Source organism: Alosa sapidissima, chromosome 9 (assembly GCF_018492685.1).
Source record: "Alosa sapidissima isolate fAloSap1 chromosome 9, fAloSap1.pri, whole genome shotgun sequence".
NCBI lineage: Eukaryota > Metazoa > Chordata > Actinopteri > Clupeiformes > Clupeidae > Alosa > Alosa sapidissima.
In genome coordinates this window covers 35439522-35454128 of record NC_055965.1, presented here as the reverse complement: position 1 = coordinate 35454128, position 14607 = coordinate 35439522, and the positions used below count along the sequence as shown (strand labels likewise).

General features: G+C 38.5%; 2 protein-coding genes and 2 long non-coding RNA genes across 25 annotated transcripts in view; 3 read left to right on the top strand and 1 right to left on the bottom strand.

Annotated features, from left to right (window-relative positions):
* The window catches only part of LOC121718788 (NACHT, LRR and PYD domains-containing protein 3-like), a 1510793-nt gene that overhangs the window by 321276 nt on the left and 1174910 nt on the right, over positions 1 to 14607 (top strand). The window lies entirely within an intron of this gene.
* LOC121718821 (oocyte zinc finger protein XlCOF22-like) overlaps positions 1 to 14607 on the top strand; it is a 201861-nt gene that overhangs the window by 86665 nt on the left and 100589 nt on the right. Inside the window, exons 7-9 of one of the 13 annotated variants that reach the window (XM_042104126.1) lie at positions 464 to 531; positions 914 to 1055; positions 5920 to 6947. The exons of 10 other annotated variants lie outside the window; for them this stretch is intronic. In XM_042104126.1, coding sequence (XP_041960060.1) covers positions 464 to 531; positions 914 to 1055; positions 5920 to 6548 — 839 coding nt within the window. In that variant the 3' untranslated portion in view covers positions 6549 to 6947. Of the gene's footprint in view, positions 1 to 463; positions 532 to 913; positions 1056 to 5919; positions 6948 to 14607 lie in introns of those variants that run through there. 2 more of the 13 variants (XM_042104125.1, XM_042104124.1) reach the window with 2 other exon arrangements.
* Positions 11194 to 13070, top strand: LOC121719045. Its single transcript, XR_006034103.1, has 3 exons — positions 11194 to 11442; positions 12049 to 12163; positions 12850 to 13070. It is a non-coding gene; the product is annotated as an uncharacterized LOC121719045 (long non-coding RNA).
* On the bottom strand, positions 13162 to 14518 carry LOC121719100. Its single transcript, XR_006034163.1, has 2 exons — positions 14278 to 14518; positions 13162 to 13449 (listed from the first exon to the last, which is right to left on the bottom strand). It is a non-coding gene; the product is annotated as an uncharacterized LOC121719100 (long non-coding RNA).

Here is a 14607-nt window from a genome sequence, read left to right as displayed (position 1 = left end):
CATATGGAATGTTAAAACGGAAGCCTTGAGAACAACTATTATGCTGATAATGGAACTGTCTTGAAAGGGTCTATATGAAATAGAGCTGCTATGATACAGAAATTCAGAGATCTCTTTCAACAGACTGCTGCAATCTAAATGGGAAAAGATCTGCTTATGCTACAGGAATTGAGAGATCTCTTTCAAATCTAAATGGAAAAGATTTGCTATGCACATATTTAGTTAGTTTATCATTGCGCTTCTCAAATCTAGGGGGACCCTGAGAACAAATCTTCTTTAGTGCTGCTTTAAAACAATTATTTCTGAACCAGTTAGTGACTTTTGACTTTGCCTGACATTTAAACTGAAAGTCTCTTGTTAAAACAATGTTCTTGATGATTTTGTGTTTGACAAATCTATTGATTCTGAGGGTTTCTGCTAAATGAATTAGTGTGAATATAAATCTCCTTTATTTCTGCTTTAGAGAGAGCTGACCTTAGAACAGAGTATACCGTCCCTTCAGCTGCAGACATTAAATTTGAACAGATCCAGGTACTGTATTGGATTTTGCATAATATCATAATAGCAACTCATTTGATCTGACATGCTAATGCTAATATTACTGCTAGCCCATTTGATCTAACATGTTAATGCTAATATTACTGCTAGCCCATTAGATCTGACAGGATAATGCTAATACTGCTAACCCATTTGAGCTGACATGCTAATGCTAATATAACGGCTAACCCATTTGATTTGACATGCTAATGCTAATATAACGGCTAACCCATTTGATTTGACAAGGCAATGCTGTTACACCTGTAAACTCATTTCATAAAACCATGTCATGCTAATGGGCATCAACCCCACATCATCAGACAAACTCATAAGAGACTGAATATGGTCAGACAAACTAATAAAGGTCTCGTCTCAGACGCCGATGGTCTCGTCTGACGGTCAGAGGCTGCTGGAGGCGCCAGTCTCTGAATATGAAGATGATGAAGAAGGTGATGAAGATGGTGAAGAAGATGATGATGAAGATGATGATGATGAGTATGGAGAATACAGTCATTCAGGTAGGTAGTGCTTAGGAAAGAGCAACACACACACACAAACACACACACACACACACTGGGAAATGTGAAATAAAGATGCAATTACAAAGCATGATTATTGCAGTAGGCTACTTGAACTGGTCACATTATAGACAGGATAATTCATACTTTTCTTTCACCTTTTTCATTCACATTATTAGTAATTATTACTTACATTATTATTAGAAATTGAAATGAAATAAAATGAAAACAGAAAATTATTATTTACAATTAATTGAAAATTAAAGCTTAATCATATGCCACATCTCACCTGTGAGCTAAACTATTACTATATATAATAAATAAATTATATAGACTTATCTTTCATGTCATTACACTGTATTGGTGCTGTGCAAGTCAAATTGAGTGCTTGTCACTTCAAGGCCAGCCTGTGAGACTTGCTTGAATCTCACCGCTTTTAGCTAACTTAGTAGCGTCGTTGTGCACTGTGCATAAGGATATGTGGATGAGATGAAATTCATTATGTTTTCCATAGCATTTGTTAAAATAAATGCTCAAAAGCCTAAAAAAAGGGTTTTAGGGCATTGTCTGTACCTTATTTTCCGGACTATAAGTCGCTCCTGAGTATAAGTCGCATCAGTCAAAAAATGCATCATGAGCAGGAAAAAAACATATATAAGTCGCACTGGACTATAAGTCGCATTTATTTAGAAATGTATTTCACAAAATCCAAAACCAAAAGCAGAGACTATATAACTGGATTATTGGCCAAAAAGATTAAAGATGAAGGAGTGAAGGCAGCCAAGAGGAGGGCAGGAAGGTAATTGCAAAGCAAAAGATTCACTGAAAGAAAATGCCATGAGGTGCACCAAAATGTTACTAAAATGTGGAGAATACAATGCAATCAAGCATTTTGGGCGATGTGGAGTCACAAGCTGGCAGCAGATTAAATGCTCATGAGAGAGAAAAAGATGCAGTTTTAGACGTGACCGAAACGATAGGCCTATAGGCCCGACGGTAATTGTAAAGCAATTAACAAAAGATTCACTGAACAAAAATGCTGATATGATACATGACAATTTAGCTAAAAATGTGGAGAATACAATGCAATCAACCTTTTTTGGCGATGTGGAGTCACAAGCTGGCAGCAGATTAGAGAAAAAGACGGTTTTAAAAGGACGTGACCAAAGCTGAGGCAAGCCATGGCAATAGGCCTATAGGCCCGACGGTATTTGTAAAGCAATTTACAAAAGATTCAAAGAACAAAAATGCTGATGTGGTACATGAAAATGTAGCTAAAAATGTGGAGAATGCAATGCAATCAAGCATTTTGGACGACGTGGAGATACAAGCTGGCAGCAGATTAAATGCTCGAGAGAGAAAAAGATGCGGGTTTAAATGGACGTGCAGACCGAAGCTGCAGCAAGCAGGTGATATTTCGAAATGTATTTCACAAAATCCAAGACTAAGAACAGACTATAACTGTATAACATTAAGGCCAAAAATATTGAGAATTCTACAGGGAATGTTAATGAAGACGAAGGAGTGAATAGTGGCAAGTGGCAAGCCGAAGGCTGCTGACAAGGCCCGACGCTAATTGTAAAGCAATTTACAAAAAAAAAACACTGAACTCAAATGCTGATGTGGTACATGAACATTTAGCTAAAAATGTGGAGAATGCAATGCAATCAATCATTTTGTACGATATATTGGCACAGGCTGGCATGCAGCAGAACAATTGCTTGGCTGGCCACCTCCGAGAGAGCGAGAGAAAAAAAGATGCACATTTAAAAGGATCTAAATTCCAGCGCGGAATTGCGGGTATTGCGAATAAATTATTACTTAGTATTGAGCATAATAATAAAAGTCCCGCAAATCTAGCCATCATAATGCGAGAGATTCCCACACATTTTACCCTACCCTGTCTGACATTAATATAATAATGGAGCGGCCTGAATGCGGGACTATTGACGGACCAACTCTGACTTCAATTGAACCCCATGCAGACACACACGCGCGCGCAGGACCACTTTGGGGGTGCCTCTCTTTCGTTGCTCTCGCTCTCTCTCTCAGCAGGATTTGTCACCGCTGAAGTCAAATTATAGCCTATAGGTGCTTCAACATCAACCGCTATCGACAGGAAAGGAAAACAAACATTTAGCGATCAGGAACCGTCAGGAATTTTGCAAACACAGAAGCATGACCGCCTAGGCTATAACGTAGAGAACATGGATGACTTTTCTATTTGACGTTCGATTGCGGACGTGAACAGACAGCTACAGACACGGAGCGCACATTAGGCCTACTTTCACTTTCTGTGCGTATTCATTACATGAAAGATAATTAGTAGCAAAACAGCGATCAAATATTACATGGCAGTGCGTTTTGTTTTCAAATGTTTTCATGCATGTCTAGATAACGGGTGAGGAATGTTTAGGAGACTCGTAAATCCTCAAATGTAGGCTGCGCAAAGCACAGCACCTTTATTTGGCCATGGCTTGTATTGAGTCAGCTATATAGTCCTTTATTTCTTGCGTTTTATTGTGAGACATAGGCCTACTTTTCGTTTGGAGCGGCATGGCTATCAAAAGCAGATGTTCAATTTGAGATTTAATTTAGGCTACGTTTGTACTGTTGATTATATTGCTAAATATCGGGACTGATGACCAATGAAATCTGTATGGTATTTAATGGCTTACTATTAAGTTTCATAGTGTCGGGATTTCGATTGCCATCCACTTATTGCGAGATAAGGTATCCGCGCTTTCATTCATTCGTGTGCTGTGCTGCAAGGGAAACCTAGCCAAAGAGGTCTACGATAGCCTAAATGTAGTTATTTTTTAAATTATGGATGATTTACTTTTTTATAAAATTCATAGGCTGACGCCTGGCAGCAACAATTGTGTTTAAATGTAGGTTACTGCTTCAGCCTCTAGCTCAGAGGGGCGGCATGCGACTAGCTTAAGAGCAATGAGGGCAACGTGTTGGAGACTCATGGTGTAGGACAATGACTTTTCATTGGCAACAATACCAACCAACAATATAAAATATTAAGAAGAGCTCTTTTATGAGTTAAATTGAAACAAAATTATACTGGCTTTTATTTGTCCAAATCTGAGGCCCGGCTATAAATAGAATCCCTGCCATAATTTGATGATTTAGGTATGTATGAGTGTTAGTGCAAGCACTAATCTCTGACTGAAAGTGCACAGGACTTTTAAGAGCATTTAAGAGCGCTCTCTCGCGGCTGTAGACGTAATGTTTCATGTAGGGTTCATGTCAGTTAATATAAATTAACATTTAAAAACATGTTCAATTATATATTTTTTCATATATAAGTCGCACCTGAATATAAGTCGCAGGACCAGCCAAACTATGAAAAAAAGTACGACTTATAGTCCAGAAAATACGGTATATAGAACAAAAAACAAACCCTGTCTGGAATATACCGGTCCTATAAAGGTCCTGTAGGGGCGAGCTACCTCACTGGCGTATTTCATTTGGCTCCTTGGTTAAAATATAACTTTGCCACGTTTTCTGAATCGGGTTTAGCAACAATACTAACTAGTTTTGAATGTTGAGAATAAAGACGAAATGTCAAGATTAAAGCTGACATGATAGTTCAACTTATTTGTCGACATTTTTTAAAGTTTAATGTCCACGTCGACTTTAAAGTGTTTAATCTAGTCATGGCAAAAGTATTTACATTACAGTACAGATACATAAAAATCTATTTTCTACATAAAAATCTGTACTGTACGTATACATTTGTCCCATGTGATTCGTCCCTTGACCCAGTCAACCGTGTGGGTTTCTAAGAGCACAGTGTTAAATGTTATTCTACTGATGTAGTGATATCTTTGTAGCTTATAAGTATAAGTATATAAACTCTTTTGATCCCGTGAGGGAAATTTGGTCTCTGCATTTATCCCAATCCGTGAATTAGTGAAACACACTCGGCACACAGTGAACACACAGTGAGGTGAAGCACACACTAATCCCGACGCAGTGAGCTGCCTGCTACAGCGGTGTTTGGGGAGCAGTGAGCTGCCTGCTACAGCGGTGTTTGGGGAGCAGTGAGGGAAATAAAAAAAATAAGCAGTGAGGGGAAATAAAAAAACGAATGTAAATAACAGCTTGGGCCTTATGTTAAAATGCTTAAATGTTAATTCCATGGCTGTAAGTCGCTTTGGATAAATGCATCTGCCAAATGAGTAAATGTAACTGTGTCTTGCATATAGTCTCTTAACTCTATTCGTCTGCAAAGGGTTAACTCTATTTGATGGAAGTGTGTGCTAAATGAAATGTAAATGGAATGCTGAAATGGAATGGAGGATGCAACAGACACGTAACTGAAGCGTTTCATAGCGTCAGCTGCAACAATTAGCTTCCACTGTAATCAATGGAACTGGCTACACTAGTCCTGATTGGCGGTTAGAGCGTTCCATAGCGTCAGCTGCAACAATTAGCTTCCACTGTAATCAATGGAACTGGCTACACTAGTCCTGATTGGCGGTTAGTACGTTCCATAGCGTCAGCTGCAACAATTAGCTTCCACTGTAATCAATGGAACTGGCTACACTAGTCCTGATTGGCGGTTAGAGCGTTCCATTGCGTCAGCTGCAACAATTAGCTTCCACTGTAATCAGTGAAACTGGCTACACTAGTCTTGATTGGCGGTTAGTGCATTCGTAGTAGACCTCTGAAACTATTTTTGCGCTATGCAAATGGATCATGCCTCAGCTACGTGCCCTTTGTAGCATCCCTGTAAGTCTAAGAGTAAATCCCCCAACAGAATGCAGAATTTTTTTCAGCAGCAGAACTTTAAGATGACCTAATCCAGTATTTGTTTAGGTGACTGCGTCTTCCTTTTTATGTTAAACAGGAAAAGGATCATCTCCCTCCCCTTCAAACAAGCACACAAGGAAGAGGCCATACTGCTGTTCTCAGTGTGGGAAGAGTTTCACTTTCAGTCATCATCTCAAAGCTCACCTCCGTATTCACACAGGAGTGAGACCATACCAATGCACTCAGTGTGGCAAGAGGTTCACTCTACGTAAGCATCTCGATGATCACAAGCGCACTCACACAGGAGAGAAGCCGTATCACTGTACCCAATGTGGCAAGAGCTTCACTCAAAAGGGAAACCTTAAACTGCACCAGCGCACTCACACAGGAGAGAGGCCATACCAATGCACTCAGTGTGGCAAGACTTTCAATGATAGGGCCACTTTCAAACGACATCAACTCATTCACACAGGAGAGAGGCCGTACCAATGCACTCAGTGTGGGAAGAGTTTCATTCAAAAGACAGATCTCAAAGTACATCAGCGCATTCACACAGGAGAGAGGCCGTACCAATGTACTCAATGTGGGAAGAGCTTCACTCAAAAGGGATCTCTCAAAGTACATCAGCGAATTCACACAGGAGAGAGGCCATACCAATGTAATCAATGTGGGAAGGGTTTCTACCAAAACAGTAATCTCAAAGTACATCTGCGCACTCACACATGAGATACCATACAAGTGCACTCAGTGTAGCTAGTGTCACTCAATCATGTACACTCAAATGACACCAGCTAAGTCACAAGGGCCGCCATACTGTACTCCGTGTTTCACTCGAGAGGTCAAACTCAAGCAACACCACCTCACACAAGAGAGAAGCATGTTTGTTAGGCTGGAGTTTAATTCAAGAGGTCAAACCAACCTCACACAGGAGAGAAGCATGTTTGTTAGGCTGGAGTTTCATTCAAGAGGTCAAACCTGTGTTGCATTTTACATTAGTATCTTGAGTGCTCTAACTAATGTTTATTTCTTAGTCAATGCTGCTTACAGTAGTGATGGGCAAATGAAGCTTTGGTGAACCACTGAACCACAGCAGTGTGAACCTAGCGATACTAGCTGAAAAGCAAAAAGATGGCCGCCACACATACATTTTTCAACATAACAGTCCTTAGCAAACCAATATTTTTGGTTACATATACTGGTTTGGGTAAGGACTTTTATGTTGAAAAATCTACATGTGGCAGCCATATTGGATTTTTTCATTAGTGTTTCACACTGCTGTGGTTTAGTGGTTCACCAAAGCTTCATTTGCCCATCACTAGCTTACAGGTCATAGAAAATACAAAGAGGACACCTAGTGGTGTACATGGGTATCGTTAATATTTTTTTGCTATTTAGTAGATGTCGGCAACAAAGTTGTCTCTCACGTTCAGAGCCTTGTTAAGTGAAATGTATAAAAACTATTTCTGTAAAAAAAAAAAACGTATTTTTTTTAGTAACACTACTGACTAGCCTGGAACTCGTTTGTGTTAGTGTTGGTTTACTGTGTGGAAATGATTAACATGTGACATGATATGTAATATTTCGGTTTAATTAAATGAACAGCTGTTTTTATTGAGTAATATTGACAGACTGTAATTAATAGTAAATGAACAGCTGTTTAGGAAATGGAAAATAAACGACTGTATAACCCAGATAGATCTTCGTCCTGCTGGAGCATTCGTGGTCATGTTTGCTATCTGCCTAGGCCATTAAGGGAGCAATCCAGCGAGTTTTCATAAAGATCTATGCATACATGGGGTCTCTGGGATATGAGAACTCGCCGGATTTCTCTAAGGTGCTCTAAGCAATGTCATACTTTTTTTAAGCTAAAACATTTTTTGTCAAACAGCAAACATCACCATCTGTCATGAATATACTGTAAAAAAATGTGATCTCTCTGGACCACCCAGGCTCCAAAAACGACCACAAAAGAACTTGGGCAAACCTTGCCCATAAAAACAAACTGTTCCAGCAAATCACAGACAAGATGCGCTTTTAAAAGAGTTTCAATTGCATGGGAGGGAGGGGGAGGGAGTAGCGAGCTAGCTTTCTGTTTTGTTTGAACATCAACAGAAGTGACGTTACCCAGCATCGCTTAGAGCACCTTTAAGGACACAATTGTGAGGGCAGAATAGTGTTTTTGTATGCTAAAGGCCCAGGGACCTTTTAGACTTCCACATGCCTTCCTTTATATCCTCCATCTTTATGGGGTGTCGTAGGAGAAGATTATGAGCTGTTTTATTGGCAAATTGAGCCTTAGCAAGGCTTCACATGCAAGTCAAGTCAAGTTTATTTATATAGCACATTTCATACACAGAGGTCATTCAATGTGCTTTACATAAACAAAACCAAACAATAATAACAAATAAAAGCATAGAAGGGCAATATAGTCAAAGAATAGTTAAAAGGTAAAGATCATAATAAAAAGAAAACATAAAACACAAGGTAAAATCATTTAAAAATAAAGAATAATTAGTAAGCAGAAACAAAGGCAAAAGTAGTAAAAAAAAGTAATAAAAGACAAAGTAGAATAATTATCGAGGCAGATTCAGAATTTGTAACTCGGCACAGTTAGCAGAAAGCGTCTGAGAACAGTTTGGTCTTAAGTCTAGATTTAAAACTGGCTACAGTTCGGGCCTTTTTAATGTCATCCGAAAGTTGGTTCCACAGCTGAGCCGCATAGCAGCTAAAAGCTGCTTCACCATGTTTAGTTCTAACTGGTTTTACTAGCAGGTTTTTCACCTGGGACCTGAGAGGACGAGAAGGTGTGTACTGCTGAAGCATGTCTGACAAGTATTTAGGTCCTGCTCCATTTACTGATTTATAAACAAGCAATAGTGCTTTAAAGTCAATTCTGTGACTTACTGGAAGCCAGTGCAAGGACTTAAGAATTGGAGTAATGTGGTCAGTTCTTTTAGTTTTTGTTAGAGTCCTAGCTGCTGCATTTTGTATCACCTGAAGCTGTTTAATAGTCTTTTTAGGAAGGCCTGTGAACAGTCCATTGCAGTAATCAACCCTGCTGGAGATAAATGCATGAATGAGTTTTTCTAAGTCATGTTTTGACATCAGCCCTCTTGAGTTTGACAATATTTTTGAGGTGGTAAAAAGCTGATTTAGTTATCGCTTTCATGTGGCTGTTGAAATTTAGATCACTGTCAATTAATACACCAAGATTTTTAACAGTATCCTTTGCCTTCAACTCTTTTGTGTCAAGGAGAGTGGCAACCCTAAGTCTTTCCTCATTTTTACCAAATATAATTACTTCAGTTTTTTCTTTGTTCAGCTGAAGAGGACCATAGTTGTTTGGTGAGCTAAGTAAATTTGTGTGTCATCTGCATAGCTATGATATGAAATCAAATTATTTTGAATGATTTGTCCAAGTGGGAGCATATAGAGGTTGAATAATAGTGGCCCCAAGATCGACCCCATGGGATATTTTTGCTTCTCAGAATAAATGTGATTCCCTTCAAGATTTGGTTTCTCCTTGCTTTCAGCTTTTGGTGATCCATCATAATCTTACATGTGTTGTACTTTTTGGAAAGATTGGGATTCATTTAATCTAAAAACGAATCTGCATTATCTTAAAACATATTCAACTGTATTGTCATTGTGCAGACTACAGGCACAGTATGGAATGTTTTTTGTGCCAAAATTAAATAAATAAATGAAATATGAAATCAATAAATGAAATATGAAATAAATAATTAAAAGTTGAAATAAATAAATAAAAGATTAAATAAATAGTTAAATAAATAAAATAAAAAATACATAAATAAATAAAAGATTAAATGTAAAAACCATATATACATTGACATTGACATTTACATTCCATATGCACGGTCTTGCAATGTGCCATGAAACAAATAAATACTTCAGTCACCCATCAAGGCGGGACCTAGCCTCTGATTGGTTGCTGCCTGAAAAAAAAAAATCAAACTTTGTGAGCATGACTGGCTGATCAGAATAAAGTCATTGATAGAAGCTAAAAGCAGAGAATGTCTAGACGGGCTCTGCTAAAAGCTAGTGCTACTGCTAACAGCCATAACCTAGGCATTTTCATTCAGAAAGATTGTGTGTTCTATGTTGCTATGTTCTATGGGACGTAAAAACATAGCATCTAGTGCTGTCAAAAATCCTTGTCGGCTGCTGAGTTATACCCTCATATTGAGAACTAAAAAGTCTCTGCAAAGTTGTGGACACTATTGGGCAATGTAAAAAGCTGGCACTGACACTCGCATAATAAGAGTTCACGGCATGTGCATCTCAAGCTTTATTGTTTATGTATCATATAACAAATGAGGTGAATTCAGCTCAAGTGAAGTTAACTGGGACGTCTGGGCACCCTACTATAAATAGAAGCAATAGCAAAGTCGTTTGCCATAGATAGAAGTTCGCTTTCTGTAGATGTGGATAATTAGCTAACGCTTGTGCTAACTGTTAGCGCTAGCTCTAGATGTGCACATAGCATGTCTATCAACCCTCAGACACAGCAAACAGACCCATCAAATGACAGAACGCTTTCACGCCTGATATCTTCCCAAAAGTATGAATTTAGAATGAAATCCTTGTTGTTGTATGTTTCGTGAGTTATGATACAAGTCTGAGCTATGTCCTTAGTCCAGTGTGGTTCACAGGTAGCAAGCCAGTACAGTCTGACTCAGAGCTGGATTCGTGCAATCAGTGGTTAGGTCCCGCCTTGATGGGTGACTGACGTATTTTTTTTATTTAATGGCACATTGCATGACCGTGCATATGAAATGTAAATGTAAATGTCAATGTATATATGTCTTTTACATGTAATTTTTTATTTATTTATTTATTTCACATTGTATTTATTTATTTTACTTTTTATTTATTTATTTAATCTTTTATTTATTTATTTCAACTTATTTATTTCATATTTCATTTATTGATTTCATATTTCATTTATTTATTTAATTTTGTCACAAAAAACATTCCACAGAGACAAAGGAATGGAATGTAAATGTATTTACTTAAAACAGGGACAATGCACAAATAAACATTGATCTTGTAATGCAAGAGAATATGTCTTGGGCCAGGTCCAAGCGGCAACATTCTAATCTGAACAATGAAGCCTACCCGGAAGTTCGAAAAACTGCAATACATCGAAAATCCGCTAGGGACTGGTCCCAAAAGCGAGCAAATGTCCATAGACTCCCATGTTAAAATGTCCGTTTTCACAGCGTAAATACATGTTTTTAAAGCCTGGTCCCATGGACTTTTATTGTACTTTTCGGTAGTTTCCCAGTGCCTGACAACTGTGAGGGGGGTGAATTTTTTTCTAACTCATTAGTTTAGATCACATTTAGATATACAATATATGAATAATTAAGGGCGTGGTCGGCTTGATTGACGGCTGACGTCGAGGCATACAGCAGCAGACGTTGCCAGCTGAGTGGAAACCCTGAAACTTTGACGTCTCAGCCATGTTTATACACAAAGTTACCACATCCTTTCTGAACATCTTTATTCAAAAAGCTGACATAAAATGGTTTGCTAAGCTATTAATTGAAGCCTACTAACCGACACTTTCAGAAGACTTCGTTCCAGTTTTTTTCAGGTAAGTGACATTCATTCCACTACTATTTCACGTAGCACTAGATGTTAGCATTATTTAGCATCGAGTGGGCACTAACGTTAGGCTACGTTAGCGTCATATCGCCTCAAATAAGTTAATGTCGAAAATGATGACCGAATGGCAGAAGCACACACATACATTTAGTTAACTTGAATAAAGTTAACGTAAGTGAAAACCATTGTGCTCCCGTTATGAGTTAGCTTAACGTTGGTCATACTAGCCAGGTGTGAGTCAATGAACAGACAGCTCTAAAGTTAACGTTAGTTCACAAACATACTGGTGCAACAAAGCATGTTCTCGTCAAAAAACCTTTTGTAAATACGCTCTGTGGGAATGCTTAGTCCATTGACAATTTATACAGTCTTTGGGTTGTCACGTTTAAGATAAAAAAAACTTCAGCCGAAGCATTAAAAGGCTTGTTGTCGGCTAGCTGAGGCAAAATTGTGAACCGCTATGAACCATTGACCGTATACTTTGAACATGGAGCTGTGATAACAAGCGATAGTTATAACTGACGTTTGACACTCTTATTGATGCCATTTATTTGTTAAACACAAATTTGAACTAACACTTCTTGTCTATGCAAAGTTTCCCTGTAGGTAATCCAGACAGGCTGGGTGCTGGAGAGGGCTCTGGACTCCTAACTTCAATTCTCGTCTGTGCAGTCGACACTCCGAAGCATCACTTCAGCACTGATTCCATGGTACTTTGACATTTTTCATACATTTAATTGGAGCAACCTACTGGTTGTATATTCCAGACATCGTTACCATATACTGAACAAACATGAATGCATTTCAGACATTTAGAGTGGCCTTTTATTTTGAGCAGTCCAGGGCACATCTGTGCAATAACTATCAAAATAATTTATCATTAGCATCTTTTGATAAGTCACACATGGAAAGTAGTTGCATTATGCCTTCAAATCAGCAGGTTTTGGTTGGATACAGATTGCATAATTAAACAATATGGCACCAGTGGCTGGCTATTGTTTGACTGGACCTTGGCCTAACTGTTAATAACTACCTCAATAGGGTGTAGATATGAGCTTAGACTGTTTCACTGAAAACACAAAAATACAAGAAATATTTATTCTACATTACTTTAAATACACCACATTTGTTTTTGCTTATTGCCCGCATAAACAGGGCATGTGCAATAGTTGAATACGCGTGTCCTGTCCCCATTCAGCTAAGTGTTCTGTGAGTTTGTTGTTCATTATAAATATTGGGAGTGAGTCTGCAAATCTTACTTCGTTGTTGTCATATATTGCCTCCACAGTCTATGATTACCACATACATTTTTTTTTTTTAGCTTAATTTGTGAGCACTTGTTCATAGTTTACAGTAAGTTCAAGGATGTGACATATACCAATATTTCTGTTTTCAGATCTGGAACATTTTGAAATCCTACCAGATGGGGCAGACGTCATTGAGCAGTGGCAGCTTCTGATTTCAAGGACTTTGTTCACCTTTATTTACAGCATTTGCATCTGTGTCTTGTGATCTAATATGTATTGACTATGTACTAGCTTAGTACATATTAGTTTTTGTTATTTTAGTTTCACAAATTCAGTGGTTACCTGTAATGCTCAAGATATACAAGTAAAAAATCACCTTAACTTCTGCATCTGGGTCTTCAATTCAACCTACTGACTGAAGCTGACGGATTTGTGTAAATGTTTTTGAAAGCACAGGCAAATTGGTTTGGCATGAGTTTTAATGTAATTCACAGTTCAGAAAAGTTCCATAAACATTTCCAAGTGCAAGTTCAGTGCCATCAACAGTAAGTTTGCTTTCTGATATTTAAAGAACAGAAATGGGTTTGGCATAAGTAAAGGGTAGGTGTAACAGTCCATCAATAGACATAAAGTGAAATGTACTGTATAGTCTCAATGGGTTCAATATCACCACACACCAGCCAAACCACTTCACCTGGACCTCTAGTCCCAGGTTATGGACCTCCTTGCCGCCTCCTCCCCATGGCGAACTGCCAAAATAGAAAGGTAAACTTTTCATTAGTACCTATATATCTTACAAGATAATACAATAATGCAAACCAACACTACTTGTTGTAATCAACAAAAGTACAGTTATTGTACAATGCTGTAGTACTATTGTGCGATTTGAAATGGGTCTTCAGTGACAAACTACACTAATATTGGCATTTTTATGCCAAACACCGGACACTAACTGGATTTAACGTTTTGATAATAGCCTGACAAGAAGGGGAAATAAGGCAAGCTAACCGAACATGAACGCTGGATCGTGAAATGGCCACCGATGAGAAATTTCAATGTCATCTTAGACCAAGCTACCACTGACAACTTTAGAGCAATATAGCGATTTCAAAACGTGATATTAAGAGTTAATCAAAATGAATTCATGATGTACAAGTTAACTAATACCCTACTACGATTTTGTTATCAATTCACACCACACGTTGACAGAATACAGCGAGCTGGCTGATGTTATCGTAAATTAATTAACGTTACAATGATGGCTGCCACTGAGGATATGAGATGCTAACGTTAATCACAAAACAATAAAGGCAAAGATACATTTTTGTCAGTACGAGTTGCTGAACCTGTAACGCTAAACTGCTCAATTACTCTACGTTATTTTACCGTAACTTCAGCAAGGGAGGGATAGCTAACGTTAGTTTATTTTACCTAGAAGCTAGAATCTGCAAACTCATCTCTTCATTCTCAACTTTTCAACCGTTCACCCGAATACCTTTCAGCATACAAAATTAAAAAGTGTCTGAACATGGCATTAAGAAACATACATGAACTTCACGTTAGCAGATCAAACTTACCAGCAAATTATGTTACAGCAACGTCTGTGCCAGTCCATCTTGTAGGGCTAACGTTACAGATAGCTTAGCTGAGGCTGCTCGGGCTGACGACGAGGCGGGTTCACCGGCTTGCTCAGGAGGTGGGCGGGGTTAGGATTTCCCAAGGTTTTCCAAGATGGCGCCGCCCATACCCCCCATAAACGGCTTCATAACCGTTCTTCAGAAAATCTATGGGTGACGTCACAGACGCTTTGTCCATATTTTTTACAGTCTATGGCCAGGTCACAATTGACCTGTCGCTAAGCGCCACCCTTAGAACGTTCAGGTCACAATGGCTCATTAGAGTGCATG